The sequence below is a fragment of the Staurois parvus genome, unplaced genomic scaffold (assembly GCF_062004578.1).
Source record: "Staurois parvus isolate SC_StPar_1 unplaced genomic scaffold, SC_StPar_1.0 ptg001796l, whole genome shotgun sequence".
In the NCBI taxonomy this organism is placed as follows: Eukaryota; Metazoa; Chordata; class Amphibia; order Anura; family Ranidae; genus Staurois; species Staurois parvus.
In genome coordinates, this window is record NW_028319592.1 from 25,001 (window position 1) to 37,500 (window position 12,500).

The 12,500-nt window shown below is 46.6% G+C and overlaps 1 protein-coding gene across 6 annotated transcripts in view; it reads right to left on the reverse strand.

The window, feature by feature from the left end:
• Positions 1 to 12,500, reverse strand: part of ANKRD35 (ankyrin repeat domain 35) — a 67,305-nt gene that overhangs the window by 18,961 nt on the left and 35,844 nt on the right. For all 6 annotated transcript variants that reach the window (XR_016308784.1, XR_016308785.1, XR_016308786.1 and 3 more), the window contains exons 2-6: positions 7,809 to 7,939; positions 5,731 to 5,819; positions 4,903 to 4,967; positions 2,819 to 2,876; positions 376 to 449 (exon numbers count right to left, since the gene is read on the reverse strand). Coding sequence is in view for 2 of the 6 variants with exons in the window: in XM_089663887.1 (XP_089520013.1) it covers positions 376 to 449; positions 2,819 to 2,876; positions 4,903 to 4,967; positions 5,731 to 5,819; positions 7,809 to 7,939 (417 nt within the window). In the remaining 4 variants the exon portion in view is untranslated. The remainder of the gene's footprint in view (positions 1 to 375; positions 450 to 2,818; positions 2,877 to 4,902; positions 4,968 to 5,730; positions 5,820 to 7,808; positions 7,940 to 12,500) is intronic.

Here is a 12,500-nt window from a genome sequence, read left to right on the forward strand (position 1 = left end):
AGGGGAGGAGCCGGGGCACCCGTGTCAGACTGGAGGGGAGGAGCCGGGGCACCCGTGTCAGACTGGAGGGGAGGAGCCGGGGCACCCGTGTCAGACTGGAGGGGAGGAGCCGGGACACCCGTGTCAGACTGGAGGGGAGGAGCCGGGACACCCGTGTCAGACTGGAGGGGAGGAGCCGGGACACCCGTGTCAGACTGGAGGGGAGGAGCCGGGACACCCGTGTCAGACTGGAGGGGAGGAGCCGGGACACCCGTGCGAGACTGGAGGGGAGGAGCCGGGACACCCAGAGGATGGAGGTCACATTTAATAATCTAGAGGAGGAAACCTTGTGATCCATTCAGGACCGGTCTCATCTGAAATCCGGGGTGTACTCACGTCATCGGCGGCATCCAGGACGGTGTCCTCTGCGTCACACAGGAGCAGAACGCTGGAGACACATCCGGAGGTGGCTGAGGGAGACGAGAGACGGACATGAGGACACAACACCTTACATTGTACATTCCTCCTTTTGTATGCGCCTGCTGATCCTGCCAATAACGGGTTTCCTGTCCCCGGGTGACAACGCTCAGTGTGTGGTACCGAGAGAGGAGCAGCGTTGTCACCTCTGCACAGGACTGCAGAACCCCTCCCCCTTCAAATCATAGAGGGGAGGTGTTCTGTAATTCTTAGACATGTCCATAATGGGAAAAATTTGTTTCTATTTTTGTTTTGGTCATTTTTTTTTATTTCTTTGATAATTTTTGGAATTTGTTTCGTTTCACTTATTTGTTTTCGATTTTGAATTCAATACGACCGAATTTGAAAAGTGTCGAATCGGCATTCGGATTTATTCTATTCAGATTTTGGAAGACGGTTCTATTTTGTTGTGTTTTCTATTCTAATCTGTTCTTTTCAAAATTCAAATATCAGAAGTCGGCTGTAATCTGTTCTAATCAATTCTATTTTTTTCTATTCGCTTATTTTCTTTTGTATTTTATTCTGTTGTACTCCTTTTCAAAATTTGAATTTCAAAAGACCACTAAATTCTTTTCTATACTATTCCTTTTTTCGGTTTTATTCTATTCTTTTCGAAATTCAAATTTGGGAAGGCAGCTCTTTTATTTTCTTTTTTTCTATTCTATTCCCTTATTTTCTATTCTATTTTATTCTATTTTTTATTCTATACTGATTTCAAAATTTTAATTTTAGAGGACAGCTATGTTCTTTTCTAATTTTTTTTTTTTTTTTTTTTTTTTTTTTCTATTCCTTTTTATTTTCAGTTCTATTCTGTCTTCTATTTTCGGAAGGCGGCTATTTTTTATATTTTATTCTATTCTAACCTATTCTATTTTTTCTATTCTATTCTGTTTCCTTATTTTCTATTCTATACTGATTTCAAAATTTTAATTTTAGAGGACAGCTATGTTCTTTTTCTAATTTTTTTTTTCTTTTTTTTCTTTTCTCTATTTTTTTTTTTTCTATTCATTTTTTATTTTCAGTTCTATTCTGTCTTCTATTTTTGGAAGGCGGCTATTTTTTCCATTTTATTCTATTCTAACCTATTCTATTTTTTCTATTCTGTTTCTATTCTGTTCCCTTATTTTCTATTCCATTTTATTCTATTTTCTATTCTATACTGATTTCAAAATTTCAATTTTAGAGGACAGCTATGTTCTTTTCTAATTTTTTTTTTTCTTTTTCTCTTTTTTTTAATTTCTATTCCTGCTATTTTCTGTTCTATTCTGTCTTATTCTATTTTCGAAATTCAAATTTCGGAAGGCGGCTATTTTTTCTGATTTATTCTATTCTAACCTATTCTATTTTTTCTATTTTATTCTATTCTAACCTATTCTATTTTTTTTTCTTTTATTCTATTCTAACTTTTTCTATTCTGTTTTACTCTCTTCTTCTATTTATTCTGTTCTTTTTTTTTTTTTTTTTTAAGTTAAAATTTTGAAAGGAGGCTATATTCTATTCTAATCTATTCTACTTTTTTCTTTTCTATTCTGTTTTATTCTATTCTTTTCAAAATTCAATTTTCAGAAGACGGCTGTCTTCTAATACACAGTCTTTGAAGAAAATCAGCCATATTTTTATTTCAAATTTGATTGGATTTTCCCACCAAAATGTCCGTTTCGTTATATCGGGTTCGTCGAAATTCATTACTATTGCCATTCGGAAATTTGGATACATCCGAATTTTTCGAATATAAAAAAAAAAAAATTTTGCTGAATTTCTTTTCAGAACGAACCGAACCGGCACACGTCTAGTAGTCCTCAGAGATGATATGAAGCAACATAACCGACATCAGTTCACCAGATTTCTGGCAGGACCAACAGGTATTTATTTTTGCACCTATTGAACAGAAATCTGGTAACAGTCCGGAGGGGGGAGAGCACAGGAAGTTTGTTCTGCCAGCCCCCCCCCTGCTTTTTTTTTTTTTGTGTGTATTTTAGTAGTATGCTTTCCTTCAACCCCTGGAAAACCTCCTTCAGCACTTAGCTGAAATCAACTTGCGTGGGATTCAACTTCTTTGTCTGACTGAAGAGTGAAGCTGCCTGTGGCTGGTGCCGGGTCAGCAAGTGACCCTACTGACCAGACAGACTGGGTCTAAGGAGGTGTGTCAGTGGCCAAAGCGGCATTATCCTTTTTAGCATTGTTCCCTGCTAGCTACGTTGACTGCAGGTTTCATCGCTCCCTCTGATTGGAGGATTTTCCGGCTCATCGAACTGCATTGTGTGTAATAGCTAGTCGTTTCCTGAACCCAGCAGGAGGAAGATGTATTCCTGAATGTCCGAAAACTTTTTTTTTTCTTATGGCGGAATGATGCGACACTCACCGGCGCAGTGTAATGGCGTCCGACTGTGGAAGTCTATGGAGTCCTCGTGAGCGCCGTTCTGCAAAGGCAAATAAGATATTAGAGCGGCGGAATCTGGGGCCCTTTTCTGATGATTATTGCTGTATCTTGTGGGGCCTATTACGCTCCCAGCACCAGTCATCTAGAGCCCGGGGCGAACATACCAAATTAAAGCCCCCCCCCACCCCCAAGATGTATGAGCATTATGTGTCAGCTAAAATCCCCTCCCCCACCCACAAAAAGATCGAGCACTAATTTGCATGCTTGGCCCCCCCCCACTGAAATCCCCCCTCCCAGCACAACCTCCTGCCCCCCCCAGAAAAAAAAAAGTATTGCCCTTCTATGCCCCCTTCACAAATCCTCTACCCCTCAAATTTCCTCTCCAAGTACAAATCCTCTCCCCACTCCAAACCCCCCCCCCCCCCCATCCCCCAAGCACTAATTCTTCATCTCTTCCAAGTGCAAATCTCTCCCCCCCCCCCCCCCCCCCACCATATCACCTCTTCTAGCACAACACTCTCTCCCCCCCCCCCAGCACAAATCCCCTCCCCCCCACCTCACATTATACCACTGTACCCAGGACAACCTCCGTCCCTCCTGCCCGCCCCCTGTCCCAGCCCTGATGAGATCGATATATGTGTGTGTATGTATGTATGTGTATATATATATATCTATCTGATATGCATGTTTATTACAAAACATATGAAAAATATTTTAAAAAATACATCGAATCTACATTTTTTGAATGCATTTACAAATATATGGAAAAACATATGTTAAAATGAATTTTTTATATGTAAAAAAAAAAAAAAAAAAAAAAAAATCTGAACAACATAGTTAAAAAAAATATATATTTTAAAAACCTTTTTCATATATTTTGTAACATAGAAAAAGCGCATTTCAACATGCATTGTGTGTGTGTATATACACACTACATGTTGAAATGCGCTTTGTATATATTACAAAATATAGGAAATATTTTTAGAAAAAAAAAAAAAAATTATATATATTATACTATAAAAAAAAAAATGTATATATATTATATTATACTATAAAAAAAAAAATTTATATATATTATATTATACTATAAAAAAAAATTTATATATATTATATTATACTATAAAAAAAAAAATTTATATATATTATATTATACTATAAAAAAAAAATTTATATATATTATATTATACTATAAAAAAAAAATTTATATATATTATATTATACTATAAAAAAAAAAATTTATATATATTATATTATACTATAAAAAAAAATTTTATATATATATATATATTTTTTTTTTTTACATATAAAAAAAAAATTCATTTTAACATATATTTTTACATATATTTGTAAATGTATTCCAAAAGTATAGATGAAATGTATTTTTAAAGACCTACAATATATTTGAAATGTATTTTTAAAAATACTTTTCATATGTTTTGTAATTTATTTATTTCAGGTACTTATATAGCGCCGTCAATTTACGCCGCGCTTTACATATATATTGTACATTCGCATCAGTCCCCGCCCCCGAGGGGCGTACAATCTAAGGTAATAAACACGCATTTCCACATTGTGTGTATGTGTGTGCGTGTATTTGAAATATATTGAATACGCCCAAAATCGTAGTATTTCAAATATGTCAATATATTTGGGAAGAGTATTTTTAAAATATATTTTTTATTCGAGGCGGGATTGTAAAATAATGGGCCCGTCATCTCCTCAAAGGGGGCTGCGTTCACACCTTTTACGCGTTTAATGACACCTCAAACACGGCAACTAAGCGCGCGAAGCTTTTATAAGGTACATGAACTACTTGTGGCGCATGTCCGGCGGTAAACCTGGCCTTGGGGTTGGCGTCTGGTGGGGTCGGGTGAAGTGCGGTGCAACCTGCAGGATATGGTATCACACTGGCTGATGGTGGAGTTACTTTTGGAGGAGCTGGTGATCGAACTTCTGTTCTATTGCTATGATGGGGCCCTCAGCGGGCTACGGAACGGAGGAAGCAGAAAGAGGCCAAAAGTGATCCTCCATGACTCCACCCTGCGTCCCCCTTGGTGACAACTTACGTGCAAGAGCAGCTTCACACATTCCGGGTGACAATTGTTGGCGGCCAGGTGTAGTGCGGTGCAACCTGCAGGAAATGGTATCATAGAGATGAAGTTGCCTTTATTATAGACAATAACATTTAATTAAAAAAAAAAAAAAAAAAATTATTTAAAAAAAACAAAAAACAAAAAACAAAAACTTTATAGGGACACTAGCAAAATTGGTTCAGTCAATGCGTGAAATGTTTGTTTGTGTTCAGTATAGGATTTTCATTGTACGCCTTTACCCAATATGGCATTTCCATGCGGGCCAAGCTGTCCAGAAATGGGGCAGTTACAGACTTTGGGACAAACCATAGAACATCACCGGGGAAGGGGGGTCAATCTTTTGAACAATCGCATTTCTGCATGTACAGCTGTGGAGTTCTGCAAAATTCTAGAAATTCCACCTCCTAATTGAATCCTCACGTGGTAGACATCAGGGGCGGACTGACAACTCATGGGGCCCCCGGGCAATAAGGGATCATGGGTCCCCTGTGTCCTTGCCCAAACTCAAAAAAGCGTATGAAAAAGGTACCAGGGGCATCTCATGGGGCCCCCTACTGACCCCGGGCCCTCGGGCAGTGCCTGAGTTTCCAAAGGGTCAGTCCGCCCCTGGTAGACACCACCCAAACGTTTCCATTTGGCACACAGGGGCCGTCAGTTGGCGTGGATGATCGTTGCGCCATGTGCTTGCAGAGCTCTTGAGCGTAGAATGTGAAAACCCAACTTAAATGTGGCCCCTTATGGCTCGTCTGCCCTGCACTGCTCCTGCTGTATGACCATATTTATCCCAACCGTGACCCTTACCATCGTCCGTTTTAGCGTTGATCTCTACTTTGTAGGATAGAATGAAGTTCACGCACTCTGTGAGACCCTTGGCGGCCGCGAGATGGAAACTGCAAGAATGACATTAGAAGGTTAGGGGGCAAATAAAACATTAGGGACATTAAATGCTTCTGTGAGGCCCCCAAATTCAGAGATTTGTGTTTACTATAAAACCTCTGGTTAAGCTTTGTCCCTCCAGTGAGGCCTATCCTGAGCTCTGTCCCTCTGGAGATGCTCATCTAGGACTCCTGTCTATCTGGTCGCTCCCCTCCTGAACTCTGTCCCTCTGGTGGACCCTGTCTTGACCTCTGTCCATCTGGTAGCTCCCATTTTGAGCTTTTTCTCGTGGATCGTGCTCACACTAAGCTCTGTCCTTCCAGTAAGTCCCTCTGGTGATGCCAGTCTTGGCTTTTGTCCATCTGATTGCTCCCATCCTGAGCTCTGTCATTCAGCTGCAGCTCATATTGACCTCTGTCCATCTGGTTGCTCCCATTCTGAGCTCTGTTATGCCAGAGGTGCTCACCCTGAGTTCTGTGAATTCCAGAGGTGCCCATCCTGACCTCTGTGACTACCTGAAGGTTCTCACCCTGAGCTCTGTGACTTCATGAAGGTTCTCACCCTGAGCTCTGTGACTTCCTGAAGGTTCTCACCCTGAGCTGTTGCTTCCTTCAGGTTCTCACCCTGAACTCTGTGGCTTCCTGCTGGTTCTCACCCTGAGCTCTATGACTTCCAGAGGTGCCCATCCTGAGCTCTGTGACTTCCTGAAGGTTCTCACCCTGAGCTCTGTGATTTCCTGAAGGTTCTCACCCTGAACTCTGTGGCTTCCTGAAGGTTCTCACCCTGAGCTCTATGACTTCCAGAGGTGCCCATCCTGAGCTCTGTGACTTCCTGAAGGTTCTCACCCTGAGCTCTGTGACTTCCTGAAGGTTCTCACCCTGAACTCTGTGGATTCCTGAAGGTTCTCACCCTGAGCTCTGTGGCTTCCAGAGGTGCCCATCCTGAGCTCTGTGACTTCCTGAAGGTTCTCACACTGAGCTCTGTGACTTCCTGAAGGCTCTCACCCTGAACTCTGTGGCTTCCAGCGGTGCCCATCCTGAGCTCTGTGACTTCCAGAGGTGCCCATCCTGAGCCCTGTCCCTCTGTTGGCACCCATCCTGAGCACTAGCTCTGTCCCTCCGATGGCCTAATTCTGTGCTTCTCCCCTACCATAGTACCAGTCCTGAGCTTGCCTGTCCTATGGCACCTATCCCAAGCTTGGTTCCTCCTGTGATGCCCATCCTTTTGTTCCCCCCCCCTGAGATGCCCATCCTGAGTGCTGTTCCACCAGTCCAACCTTACTATCGGCTTCTAGAAAGAGAAACTTTCACTGCAAGCCTGATATCGGCATTCAGTTTTTGGGAACTCAAGCCTTTAAATTTTGCATCTGATTTCATTTTTAGTGTTTTTTTTTGCAAGTTTTTGTCTTGATGGCTCTTTTCCCACCCTGACTCATTGCACTCGTTGACCAAACAGATGGTATCATTTTAGATACCGTGGTTGAGGTCGAGGCTAAAATGGCCACAGTTATGCTTTGGTGTGAAATCGGTTACCATGGAGACACACGGCAGACAACAGGAAATAACCATGAATGTACCACAGAAAAAAAAAAATGGTTTCCTGCAAATATATTTTATGTTTTTTCTGCGTATAACCGAATCTTTCAGTGCATGGGCTGGATTGCACGTCATGATGGTCATCAACCTGTTTAAAGACTTGGTACGCTTTTAACTGCACATTCTGAACCACCACACGTGTTACAATCTGATTGTACAATCTGCTGTAGGGTGGCAATTCCAGTCTGATTGTGCGATCTCCTTTTAGATCCACCAACAAGTCTATGGTTCAATTGCTCAACTGATTGGATAAAATGTATTGTGGTGTTTAGGTAAGCCCAAGCATTAGTCCTGTACATCGGAAGGAGTTTGTAAAATCAGATCGTGAAGTGGGAGTGGCCTTAGACAATCCTAATGATCTAATCAACCAATGTTGAGCTAGGCCATGATCCATAAAAATTGACTTACGCTGACTGGCCACCTGGGCCGTTCTTGGTGGCACTGATCGGCCTCTTGGACAGGATAGAAGAGACCTTCTTCGAATCCCCTTTCTCCACCGCTTCCACCAGCTTCTGGTCATGTCTGTTCCACTTGTCCACCTGCAGAAGAGATGGTGAAGGTCAGAGCTCCTCCATGCACAAAAATAAGAAACATCTCTAGATATGGAGCCTTCTAAAATGGCTTCTATCAACCAGGGTTCCTCCCAGAGGTTCCTCGGGGTTTCTTGAGCAATCAGAAGATTCTAATTCTGATACGTATTCACTGATGCCAGCAGTCTCTTTAGTCATCTTTTTAAAGTGGATATTCTTCCCACTGGCCGCCAATGGAAGGGGCCTTCTTCCCACTGGCCGCCAATGGAAGGGGCCTGCTTCTCAACTGGCCGCTGGTGTAAGGGGCCTTATTTCCAACTGGCAGCCAAGGGAAGGGGCCTTCTTCCCAACTGGCCGCCAAGGGAAGGGGACTTCTTCCCACTGGCCTCCAATGGAAGGGGCCTTCTTCCCACTGGCCGCCAATGGAAGGGGCCTTCTTCTCAACTGGCCGCCAGTGTAAGGGGCCTTCTTCCCAACTGGCCGCCAGTGTAAGGGGCCTTCTTCCCAACTGGCCGCCAAGGGAAGGGGCCTTCTTCCCAACTGGCCGCCAAGGGAAGGGGCCCTTCTTCCCAACTGGCCGCCAAGGGAAGGGGCCTTCTTCCCAACTGGCCTGCCAAGGGAAGGGGCCTTCTTCCCAACTGGCCGCCAAGGGAAGGGGCCTTCTTCCCAACTGGCCGCCAAGGGAAGGGGCCTTCTTCCCAACTGGCCGCCAAGGGAAGGGGCCTTCTTCCCAACTGGCCGCCAAGGGAAGGGGCCTTCTTCCCAACTGGCCGCCAAGGGAAGGGGCCTTCTTCCCAACTGGCCGCCAAGGGAAGGGGCCTTCTTCCCAACTGGCCGCCGCCAAGGGAAGGAGCCTTCTTCCCAACTGGCCGCCGCCAAGGGAAGGAGCCTTCTTCCCAACTGGCCGCCGCCAAGGGAAGGAGCCTTCTTCCCAACTGGCCGCCGCCAAGGGAAGGAGCCTTCTTCCCAACTGGCCGCCGCCAAGGGAAGGAGCCTTCTTCCCAACTGGCCGCCGCCAAGGGAAGGAGCCTTCTTCCCAACTGGCCGCCGCCAAGGGAAGGAGCCTTCTTCCCAACTGGCCGCCGCCAAGGGAAGGAGCCTTCTTCCCAACTGGCCGCCGCCAAGGGAAGGAGCCTTCTTCCCAACTGGCCGCCGCCAAGGGAAGGAGCCTTCTTCCCAACTGGCCGCCGCCAAGGGAAGGAGCCTTCTTCCCAACTGGCCGCCGCCAAGGGAAGGAGCCTTCTTCCCAACTGGCCGCCGCCAAGGGAAGGAGCCTTCTTCCCAACTGGCCGCCGCCAAGGGAAGGGGCCTTCTTCCCAACTGGCCGCCGCCAAGGGAAGGGGCCTTCTTCCCAACTGGCCGCCGCCAAGGGAAGGGGCCTTCTTCCCAACTGGCCGCCGCCAAGGGAAGGGGCCTTCTTCCCAACTGGCCGCCGCCAAGGGAAGGGGCCTTCTTCCCAACTGGCCGCCGCCAAGGGAAGGGGCCTTCTTCCCAACTGGCCGCCGCCAAGGGAAGGGGCCTTCTTCCCAACTGGCCGCCATCGGAAGGCGCCGCCTTCCCAACTGGCCGCCGGTGGACGGGGCCGCCTTTCCCAACTGGCCGCCGGTGGACGGGGCCGCCTTTCCCAACTGGCCGCCGGTGGACAGGGCCGCCTTTCCCAACTGGCCGCCGGTGGACGGGGCCGCCTTTCCCAACTGGCCGCCGGTGGACGGGGCCGCCTTTCCTAACTGGCTGCCCCGAGTGAAGTGCCGCATAATCTAGTTTAGACAATCGATTGATTTGCATATTCGTCATCCTCCCAGAAACTCTCCTCTGGTTTCAGATGAGCTCAAAATAAATCGTCTTACTCTATCCTGCTGATTTTTTTTTTCCGGGGTTCCCCTTTATGTAAAAACATCCTGCTTGACTTTCCTGACTCAATCAGCGGCGGTGATTTATAGGCGGTAAATCTTCCATTGTCCCGGGCAGGATACGGACATTAATTGTATCCGGTAGCTGTGTGGTGACCGTGACGGGCGGCATCAAAGGCGGCCTGAAATGGCGTACCACCAAAGGCGGTTTATCTTCCCGCTTCAGAAGGAGGTGCTACCTTTTTAATATCGACCTATCACAGATGACCGGGATTCCTAAAATCTAAAGGAGGAGGAGGGGGGGGGGTGGGTCAACATACTGCTCAATAATACCTTAGTCTCACTCCTGCCGCTTCAGAGCTATTTTTAAGGATTGCAGTCCCACGACTATACAATGGGTTCTGGGTGGTGTGACCTTTATGGAAAGGTGGTCGTGTGACTATAATAAAGTCCCGACCTTTACATCTCCTGGCTGGAGGTTCCATGTTGTGGTTCCCACACCCCGCATCGTCCGCTCCATCCGTACGCCGCCGGCTGGAAGTGCGCTCCCAGTTCTGTAACCGCCGCGCACATAACTGAGAAGACGTAGATAAGGAGGCAGGTGGGGGACACCTGGCGTGATTGGGAGATTAGATCAAGGCCCAGCCCACAGCCCTGGAGGCCGATGGAAGCTTTACCTACAGATGGCGCCGATGGGGCCCTGCAGACAACCTATTTCCAGTACCATAGTCCCCTATAGATGTATATGGAGGAGGACCCCTATGTGTGTATACTGAGGAGGACCCCTGTACAGGTATACAGAGAACCCCTCTGTGTAATGCTGAGAACCCCAGCGCAGGTATATGGAGGAGAACCCTTCTATGTGTATGCTGAGGACCCCTGTACAGGTGTATGGAGGAGAACCTCTCTGTGTATACTGAGGACCCCTGTACAGGTATACGGAGGAGAATCCCTCTGTGTATGCTAAGGACCCCTGTACAGGTGTACGGAGGAGGACCCCTCTGTGTAATGCTGAGGAGGACCCCTGTACAGGTATATGGAGGAGGACCCCTTATGTATACTGAGGAGGACTCCTGTATGGGTTTGCTCAGGTGAACCCTTCTGTGTATATGGTGGAGAACCCTTCTATGTGTATGCTGAGGACCCCTGTACAGGTGTATGGAGGAAGACCCCTCTATATGTATGCTGAGGAGAACCCCTTTACAGGTGTATGGAGGAGGACCCCTTGTGTATACTGAGGAGGACACCTGTATGGGTTTCCTCAGGGGAAACCCTTCTATGTATACGAAGGAGGGGCCCCTGTATGTGTATACGGAGGAGTACCGTGGTATGGGTATACAGTAGAGGACCCATGTATAGGTATAGGGAGGAGGACCCCTCTGTGTAATGCTGAGGAGGACCCCTGTACAGGTGTATAGAGGAGGACCCCTTGTGTATACTGAGGGGGACCCCTGTATGGGTTTACTTACGGGAAACCCTTCTATGTATACGGTGGAGGACCCCCTGTACGTGTATACGGAGGAGTACCGTGGTATGGGTATACAGTAGAGGACCCCTTACAGGTGTATGGAGGAGGACCCCTTGTGTATACTGAGGAGGACCCCTGTATGGGTTTCCTCAGGGGAAACCCTTCTATGTATACGAAGGAGGGCCCCCTGTACGTGTATACAGAGGAGTACTCCAATATGGCTATACAGTAGAGGACCCATGTATAGGCATAGGGAGGAGGACCCCTCTATGTATGCTGAGGAGGACCCCTATACAGGTATACGGAGGAGGTAAACCTCTGTGTATACCGAGGACCCCTGTATGGGTTTGCTCAGGGGAACTCTTCTTCTGTGTATATGGAGGAGAACCCTTCTATGTGTATGCTGAGGACCCCTGTACATGTATAGGGAGGAAGACCCATATACTGAGGAGGACCCCTGTATGGGTTTGCTCAGGGGAACTCTTCTTCTGTGTATATGGAGGAGAACCCTTCTATGTGTATGCTGAGGACCCCTGTACATGTATAGGGAGGAAGACCCATATACTGAGGAGGACCCCTGTATGGGTTTGCTCAGGGGAACGCTTCTATGTGTGAGGAGGACCCCCTGTATGTGTATAAGGGAGAAGACCCCTGTATGGGTGTATGGAGGAGGACCCTTCTATGATGATTCAGAGGAGGACCCCTGTATAGGTGTATGGAGGAGGACCCCTGTATAGGTGTATGGAGGAGGACCTTTCTATGATTATTTAGAGGAGGACCCCTGTATGGATGTAATAGAGGAGGACCCCTGTATGGGTGTAATAGAGGAGGACCCCTGTATGGGTGTAATAGAGGAGGACCCCTGTATAGGTGTATGGAGGAGGACCCTTCTATGATGATTCAGAGGAGGACCCCCTGTATAGGTGTATGAAGGAGGACCCCCTGTATAGGTGTATGGAGGAGGACCCTTCTATGAATATTTAGAGGAGGACCCCTGTACATGTATACTGAGGAGGATCACTTTATGCATATATGAAGAAAGACCCCCTCATACTGAGGAGGACCCCTATATGTATATGGAGGAATCCTGGATGTGTATATGGGGCCGGTCAGAACCAGACGCCATTTATGTACAGTATACAGAGGAGGACCCCCCACATGTGGATCGTGTCTCCTTTGTATACAGGGGAGGACCCCACATGTGGACCGTGTCTCCTTTGTATACAGGGGAGGACCCCCACATGTGGACCGT